This window comes from Cyprinodon tularosa, unplaced genomic scaffold (genome assembly GCF_016077235.1).
Source record: "Cyprinodon tularosa strain WSP-4 unplaced genomic scaffold, ASM1607723v1 ctg26, whole genome shotgun sequence".
In the NCBI taxonomy this organism is placed as follows: domain Eukaryota; kingdom Metazoa; phylum Chordata; class Actinopteri; order Cyprinodontiformes; family Cyprinodontidae; genus Cyprinodon; species Cyprinodon tularosa.
In genome coordinates this window covers 1,241,464-1,250,590 of record NW_024038961.1, presented here as the reverse complement: position 1 = coordinate 1,250,590, position 9,127 = coordinate 1,241,464, and the positions used below count along the sequence as shown (strand labels likewise).

At 37.5% G+C, this 9,127-nt stretch overlaps 1 protein-coding gene across 1 annotated transcript; it reads left to right on the top strand.

Annotated features, from left to right (window-relative positions):
- Positions 1-3,678: 3,678 nt before the first annotated feature.
- polr1f (RNA polymerase I subunit F) lies at positions 3,679-8,913 on the top strand. Its single transcript, XM_038288963.1, has 4 exons — positions 3,679-4,001; positions 5,989-6,130; positions 6,330-6,538; positions 7,982-8,913. Exons 1-4 carry the CDS (start codon positions 3,712-3,714, stop codon positions 8,469-8,471), a joined length of 1,131 nt encoding a protein of 376 aa, XP_038144891.1. The 5' UTR covers positions 3,679-3,711; the 3' UTR covers positions 8,472-8,913.
- Positions 8,914-9,127: the final 214 nt, after the last annotated feature.

The window sequence follows — 9,127 nt, the reverse complement described above, 5'->3', positions numbered from 1 at the left end:
GGAAAGCATGCTTCCTGCATGTCTGATTTTGGCCCTGCTCATGCCTTACATACCAAATATACACTTAATAAAATAAAGTAAATTTGCTTTATAGCTCATCTGAAACCTGCTTAAAGGAAGTGCTTCACAAAGCCTAATAAGAAACAGCAGCACATGAGCTCACACATACACCACTTAGACCTCTCTTGAAGACATTCAATTGCTCTAACAACATCACGCTGCTCGGTACTTAATTATGAACCACTGTGTACAGGAAGTGTGTATGTGCATTTGTTTGCATGGTTGCTTGTGTTAACTGTGTCCTTTTGCAGGAGCAGCTGCTGGGAGCTCATGCTGTTTCGGAAATCAAGTCACTATTTATCACTGTGACAGCAGACGGGAGCGGGGCCATGGTGCCCCTGACGCTGCCAGATCTGAAGTCACTATGTGGGATAAAGAGAGAAACGCTGAATCATGTGACCTTTTGGTGATGCTGCCCTGTCAGAAAAACGTAACACTAGATCTTTGTTCACCCAAGTGTCAGGATAGTCCGTGAGTCTGTATGAGTATCAATGTAAGCAAGCACGCAAGGGTGCACTAGTTGCACTATCTGACACCCCAGGTCACCCCAATGATCTTAATGTGAGGAGGATACAGAATTAATGAGCATCCGATCAAGACTTGAACAGGTTGAGGATTACATAATGAAGGGCATGATGTAACCTGCATTAAATGAACTGTAAAATTCTTAGTTTGATGGCTTTTAATCAATAAGACTCTGTCTCATCACCTATACAGTATGTGATTTAAATTACATAATTAACAAAACTCCAAATATTTAAAAACATTTCTGATGTTAATGCACATCATGAAATTTTATCAGAACAAATTTATTCAGTGGGCTTTACTTCTGGGGCTTTTGGATTGTGAGAACTGTGGTTTGTTTGTATATATTTATTCATAATCCTGAGCTACTACTACCTTTTACCTTCACAGCTGCAAGTCTTTGGGGCTTTGTTTGGGCCCCAATGAAGAGGAGATTAGTATATCTGCAATGGATTGTTTTCATTTAGATGGGATTCTGCAGCAGTGTCCATAAAGGGCCTGGCATTCTGTGTTGTAAGTAGTGCAGCATGCACTCCTGTGGATGCAATTTTTTCTAACATGTTTGTGAAATAATTATCTGATCGTCTACGTCTAGACCAGGCCTTAGCTTTCCACTACCAACAGTTTTGAACCTTTCAAAACCAGTGTTCCATAAGATTTTAAAATAATGTGGCCTTCCTTTTTTACATTATAGAAATAATTACTTTTTTTATATCGCATATAGAGAACAACGTGTTGCTTACGTTAGTTGATTTTCTAAGCTGTAAAAATAACGAGATCTCAGTATAGTATAAGTATAATATACCTGACTGATTGATTTTAATAAAACAAACACTGCATCAGGCATTAAAGTAAACAAGAAAGTGTTATGTACTTGGACCCTGTGATAATCAGCCGCTTTATTTATCTAGAAGCTTTTAAAGTTAAATCACTAATTTCAAGCTCTAAAATATCTAATGGATAATATGCATACATAATAACCAAAAATGTTATTACAAGGATACTTAAAATGTAATGTTTATTTGTTTATTTAAGGATCCCCATTAGTGTCTACTACCAGAAATTAGGCGAGGCTACTCTTCTTCGGGTCCATTTTTGAACAAAAAACATAACAAAAAGTTACAACAAACTTACAGGAGTGACAGCACAGTTAAAAAAGACAACAAACATAAAAAAAAGAAAGTCAAACAGAATGTCCTTATCAATTATAGGTTTGTGTGTAGTCCAGATTTTATGCAGAGACACCAAAAAAACAGCTATCATTTATCCATTACAGTGTCTGATGCAAGACAGCAACACCGGTCCAAACTGTACATCCCAGAGCCAGGCTTGCTGCCCGATTCTAAGCTATATGGAGCCTGCTGGAGTCTTTTTGAGCAGCATTTGACCACAGATTGGAGCAGCAGTCTAAGTGACACACAACTATACTGTATTAATATTAAACTATAGACTGTATTTCTAATTTCCTTGTTTCAAACTGACACATAATTGGCATCCCATCTAATTAATAAGATGTTTCTGCTCATTTTAGTTACAATATTATTATTATGTGAAGACCAAATGGGCGGTTCTAGATAGGGGCCAACGCGGGCCAGTGCCCCTGTAGATCATGTCCTGGCCCCTGTTATGGCCCCTTGTACCAAAGACATAATACACAAAGAAATTCTAATGATGATATGTGCTGGAACAGACATGGTTACTGATAGTTCTGTTTTACTAATTATTTAAAAACAATGAGGTGATACCTTCAGTGGTATTGAGATAGCATCCCAGTTTTCATCTGCTAAATGTTTTGTTTTTTTAAATGCTCTAAGTTTTACAGCTGAATTTATCAGTTTTTCTTGAGTTCTAATTCAGATTTTATAGAAAACTGTAATTTTAACTAAAAGATCAAATATGTAAAAATCCTAAAATATTATTGTATATTTACCTAATAACAAATAGAATTTTAATTAAACCTAATAGAATAGAAATTCATGCAGCTATTTTAATATATCCCTGTTTTTTATTTCATGCTTTTCTGTGCCCTCATGATAACAATGCTGGCCACCTTCTGGCCCTCTAGTACATTTGGACTAGAACCGCCACTGAAAGACCAGGACATTGTTTGATCTAAAGTAAAACCCAACAATTTAATTTCAGTCACCTGCTCTACAGATTGTTGGTGTAAAGTTTAACATTGGTGCATCTCTCATGGCATGTTTAGATCCTAACATCATACACTTTAATTTTGACACATTCAGTTTTAACATGTTCTGCACAACCCACTCATACACCAATTCTAGGTCTTGTTTTAGGATATCATTAACCTGATAATGATCGCATGATATATAGTCCTGTCATCCGCATAGACAGTCATACAGGCCTTCTGCTACACACACTGTATGACACGTTATTCACATAAACACTGCAAATATAGGGATCAAGACACCTGCCTTGCTGGATTCCGCATACAAGTGTTACAGTGTGTACAAAAGAACCATTGAAAGTAGGTTTGAAACAATTAATCTGATCAATCATGATGAATTGATTATTAAATAACGTCAACTAATTTAGTAATCGATTAATCATTAAGTGGACTATAAAGACTGTAAAACATGGCTTTAACTGACAGAGCAGCCCAATAGGAGCAATATTTATATCAAAATTGTAAATAAATTTTGCATTTAAGATTTAAAAAAAAAATTCTGTCAAATGCTCTATCCAGAACTCCTCAAGAGGAAATGTTTAATTGATTAATAATCAGATAGCCTTTGGCTATCTGATTATTAATCAATTAATAAGAAAATTATCTAGAAAATAATTATCTGCAAAATAATCATTAGTTGAAACCCTAATTGAAAGTGATAAATTGTTACATGTTTAAGATCTATCAAATGTACAGTTTTTTTGTTGGCATACAATTCTCTTAATATAGTTCTCAATATTTATTTGTTTTCCTATTTTTATTTAAACGTGTCCTTTTTTTCTTTTTTTTTTCTTTTTCTTTTTTTTACCTTGAGCTTTCAAATGTCTTTTCGTGATGTAGTTCCACCGTCCCACCGGCAGGGGGATATCTAAAACTAAATCTCTGTTTTTGAGGAAATCTTGTTGGCGGAAGTTGTCGTCTTCCTCTCTGCTTGCAGCATGGCGAACTTGGAGCATGCAGAAGACGACCAGAACCACGTGAAAATGCCAGGTGAATTCCCCGCTGCTGGTTCGCCAGTCAAACCGGGTCAAGAGTCCTGCGGACCGGCTGGACCCGTGGGCGCCATCCCGTCTTTCTCGGCCGCCTCGGAGCTGCTGTCGGCTCCGTACTCCTGCCTGGTCCTGAACTCCCACCGGAGGCACATCGTGTTGCCGCCTGTCTATCTGAACAAGAAGAGGACGGGGATACAGGAGGAGCTGGACGCCGAACTACTTAAGTTCTCCCGCTGGTAATAATATTAATAATACATTATTAAATATTTTTATAAAGAAACAAGTTACACGTTCTTAGTCCTGTTTGTTGTGTTTCACTACATCCTTCAGTAAAGTATTCACATGAATCACTTCTCACTTTACTATTACTTTCTTACATTTAGGTTCCTCCCACTTATTTAAAGACACAACGTAATATTATTATAGATATATCTGGTTGTTTTCCATAAATTGCTTTGGACACAATGCGTTTAAGGATATATTACTACCAGGACTACTTTGTTATTGTTTTTTTTCTTCCTCAAGATTTTTTAGTACGACCATTAGTTTATTGATCCAATGTACATGAAGGTTTTTAACCAGTAAACCAAATGCGACAATCCACACTATCATGTAGGATTCAATTCAGTTTATTTATATAGCCCCAATTCACAACACATGTCATCTTGAGGCACTTTACAGTTCTTCAGATCATACAGTCAACTTGACTCAAAGGTTCTATCTAAGTAAAACCAGTTGATTGCATCGACTTATTGACTTGGATGCAATCCTTTACACTAAGCATGCTTGTAGCGACAGTAGAGAAGATAAACTCCCTCTTAACAGGAAGAAACCTCCAGCAGAACCAGGCTCAGTGTGAGCGGCCATCTGCTTGGGCCTACTGGGGTTCAAGGGGAGATACAAAAAGCAACTGTAAAAGGCGGCCCGTCCAGGAAACAAACAGCCAGGCAGATGAGCTCCGAGCCAACTACCATGTCAGAGGATGAAGAGAGCACATCCAGCCAGTCACAGTCAGGGAAACAGGACTACACTGGAAAACAGGCCAATCTCCAACATCTATAAACAAAGGAGTTCATGGCAGCAGCACAGCTGATATTTCTCTTCAGGATGGTGTCGCAGCCAAACAGGAACAGACAGGGCAAAGCTACTATGAGAAAAAGCAGAGAGAGCATAACTTTAGAGATTGAACTAACAGATACTGCAGAGTGGAATAATAGAGACAGAATGATGAAATAGGGGTCCCTATGTCCTCCAGAAGTCTTAAGCCTATAGCAGCATGACTATTGCATAACTAGGACAGGGCTTCTTTGACATTTGCCTGTCAGTCAGCAACAGCTGGTAGAAGTATTGATAATGGCTTTATGACACAGAGACTTATAGCTAATATTATGCCTGTGTTAGATCCCATTGATTATGCTGATCTGTGTAATGATGAGAACTTAATATAATTTTTAGATCTCCTAAAAGCTTTCAACACCATTACGCACTTTATACTTAATGATAATAATAATAATTGAACTGTATTGATCTCACATTGGAAAATGTATCTCTGCATTTAACCCATCCCCTTTGGGAAGCAGTGGGCTGCCATTGTGAGGCACCCAGGGAGCAGTGTGGGGTTAAGGGTCTTGCTCAGGGATCACCAGGCTGTGGGGATCGAAACTGATACTTGCAACCTTCTGAGAGCACAAGCGCACTGCCTCAACCCAACACTCCCCTCCACTTAAAGCATTAGAAAACAGTCGTTCAGGCTCTTACTTGTATACAGCTATTAAAACTATGTAGGAGAGTAGTAATAATCTCTGCACACCTCTACTCTCACATTTAATTAAGTTGAACCATTTAAAATGTTTTACTATTGCACAAAGCGAGATTATAATTAGTTAACTACACAATACCACTTTATTTTAATGGATTTCACAGAATACTGCAGTTATTTACCTAATTAAAGAAGCTGGGCTCTATCTAAATATCAATAAATGTGAACTGTTAGCCCACTAAAACTGAAGTGATTCCTTTTATTCATAGTATTCCAGTAAAAGATTCTGTTTCATATCTTGATATAACAATTAACACAAATCAAAAATACTAGATGCTCTCCAAACTTCAACCTCATAATAGAAAAAGCACAAAGAAAAATACAGAAATTGTTACTTTTTTGTTAACGTATTCGTGTTAAACTGCATCACTAACATGGTTTGTTAATCTGTGTGTATCATATAGTCTACATGGAGTTCCTTTAGCATATGACAACATCAGGATCACTAAACAACATGGAGACATTTACGACGACAGCGGCTACATTCACCTGGACATCGAGGCTAACTTCATTGTGTTCCAGCCCAAGAAGGGACAGAAACTCCTGGTAAGGTGGACATTCGTTCCTGAAAAAGCAGTTCATCTGGGAACAGTGGCTTGTCTTCTTTTTTTTCTGCTCTGACATAATGTCTTATTTTTTATATAATAGACCAATTGGATTTAAGCAACAAGACAAAAAAAAAAAACAAACCATTTATTTCTTGGAGATAAACCACCGACACTGAAACTTGACCTTATTTTTAAAGGGTAAGGTGAATAAACTCGGAGTGAGCCATGTAGGCTGCCTTGTTCACGGCTGCTTCAACGCCAGCATCCCCAAACCCAATCTCGTCTCCGTGGAAACATGGAGAGACGCAGGGCCGAGGATCGGCACGGAGCTGGAGTTTAAGGTGACAGCGCTGGATGCCGACTCTGCAGGGGTGCTGCTAATTAGGGGACAACTCCAGAGGACAAGGTATGATGGGCAGCTGGTCTGTTGATCCGACTGGATCTATAAGACTAACATACATGGCGTAAATCTTAGATTCACAACAAAAAAAAAAATCATAGAATGGGTTTTAAAGTCACTTTTCAACCATCATCAGATATTGTTGAATGTATAGCACAAAATAGTTGGAAAAACATGAAAGCTCTTCATTACGAACGTTTTGCACATTAAATCAGGTGAAAAAGTACACATTGAGATTTAATGATTTGCCGGTGTTATGATAAAACTAGTATTTTGCTGTAGTGCAGACCCACTTGAAATTCTATCACCATATTTTGTAAAATGTAGTGCAGCTATAAGATTTACAATAAAAACACTTAACATGTATTAGTCTATTACTTCTAGGCCTTAAATGTAATTTGATAGGCCAGATTTTGCTGTTGGGTCTTAAACTGTTTCTGTTTAGGTGTTAAAGTTGCTATTTTAGCCTTTCATTGCTCCTTACATTTTTCTTTTGTTACATATCTTATAGTTCAGGCTGAGAAATCAGATGTTATTTTACGTTACCAAATATCTACAAGCCCAGGAAATTAACGCTTTTGGAACGTTCCTAAGTATTCCTTTAGGTAGCTTAGTTTGGGAAATAAAATCCGATTGATTTTATATGTTATCTATTTTGTCTGTCTTATGTTGGTCTTAGATTTAAATGATCCGGGTCTTTAAAAATCTCAAAAGGGTTTGAAATTTGGACTTCTATCTTTCAAGAACAAATAATGTTAAAAGAAAAAGAAAAAACTCACCAAAGATTAAAAAGGCTATTTCACTACAGCCGTTACCTGCAGCTCAGCTCCTTTAGCTGTAAACAGAACTGCATTTGATGTTTAAGAAAACATTATTGGCCTAATGTAAGCAAAAGATTCCCACTTTTTGTGTCTCGCAGACATCATCAGTTTGAGTTTATCGTGAAAATAACGGGGATTCTTATCGTGCCAGTTTTTACATAGATAAAGATTAACAGTTCAATAATTACCTATCGTATAGATATGTGATCACATTTAGAAAATTTTAAATTATCCTTGCAATTTTCTTTTTCAAGAAAATTCTATTAAGTTATATTTGAGGAAAGATCTTCTATATAATTTCTTAAGTTTTTATTGTATCTGTTTCAGTTAGGTAATTTTTTTATTAGCATTCTGGTCAAGATCACCAAAATGTACTCCTACTATCAAGCTAATTCTCAATAACATTTAGAAATACTATACAACATGACTTATTATTTTGTGAAATAAAAAGAAATCTTTAGATTAGGCTGCTATGCAGTAACACAGCCAGGGTGAAAAGGAGAATATATCTTTGTGTAAAAGCAGTAAAGACACCTGTTAGTTATTCTAGATGATATTCTGCAGGTTTGGCCTTTTGTGTTTTCACCTTCTGGAATGACTGCTATGTTTTCCTTTCTGTGCTTCACAGGGTCCAGGAGCTGATGGCTTTGAGTGAAAACCCAGAGTCAAGCTTTCCTGCTGGTCAGCAAGAACCACGGGATGCAGAGCCGGCCCCAGAGTCACAGGAAACAGAACCGGTCCCAGAGCCGACCCAGCAATGCCACGAGGAGACGCCCAAGAAGAAAAAGAAGAAGAAGAAGGAGAAAATCAAAGAGGAAGAGACAGAAGAACATATAACAAGGATAGCACCAAACCAGCCGCACCTCCTAGCAGCACCGGCTCTGAACGGGTCTGCAGAGAACGCAAACAGCGGGGACACTCCGGAGAAAAAGAAGAAAAAGAAAAAGGAGAAACATGTTAAAGAAGAGGAGGAGGAGATAGAGGTGTCTAGCATGGAGAGCCAAAGTAGCTTTAGTGACAAACCAAGCAAAAAAAGAAAATTGGAAAGCAGGACTGATCCGTCAGATGATGAAATAACGCCGAAAAAATCCAAGAAGAAGAGAAAAGGTGATGTTTAGGTTTTCACCTGAATTATGTAATTGTTTGTTAACATAGCCTCCTTTTCTGGGCCAGTTTTAAAACATTTAATTTAATAAAAGTCCTGCACAGAAACTCATTTCTGGTGGTCCTACTCAGTGCGATGTAGTTCCATACACTGCCTGATGGTGGAGCAAAAGCACCATAAATAAACACAGTGGAAGGCAAAAATCAGGGGCTGAACACTTGTCAAACCTGACATGAAAGTAACTCCCTTTCCTCTTGTGCCTTTTTTCGGACTTCCTCCCCAGGAATGAGCTGTTTTGAAAAAACTTGTCTTAAAAGTGAGTTTGAATGAATCATCTTTATAACGCTTGTGGCACAGTTACAGTGAAAACAGGATTTTTCATAAGCAGTCCATTTCTCTGGAGTGTTTTATTTGCTACGACTGTAAAAAATTTAAATAAATATGTAATTCTCTCACACAAGTCTCAAGTATTTTTGTTAAAAGTGTTTGAGTAGGATCATATAAATCAAATCTTAGGCATGTCTGTTTTAATCAGGCCCCTCAGGTTTAGAAATCTAGTTCAACCCTTCACGCATAGAAGGTCAAATGCTTCCTTCTGTAAAATTTCCGTTCTGTAAGCTCCTTTTTTGTTAAGCTGAGGGTGTTGGTTGATGAAGTGTTGACAGAAAG

What these genes read in the sequence shown, in the direction of transcription:
- polr1f (XM_038288963.1), top strand. Translation starts at nt 3,712, where the DNA reads ATGGCGAACTTGGAGCATGCAGAAGACGACCAGAACCACGTGAAAATG. An exon ending in CTACTTAAGTTCTCCCGCTG is followed by an intron (nt 4,002 to 5,988) that starts GTAATAATATTA and finishes TGTATCATATAG; the next exon opens with TCTACATGGAGTTCCTTTAG. An exon ending in AGAAGGGACAGAAACTCCTG is followed by an intron (nt 6,131 to 6,329) that starts GTAAGGTGGACA and finishes TTATTTTTAAAG; the next exon opens with GGTAAGGTGAATAAACTCGG.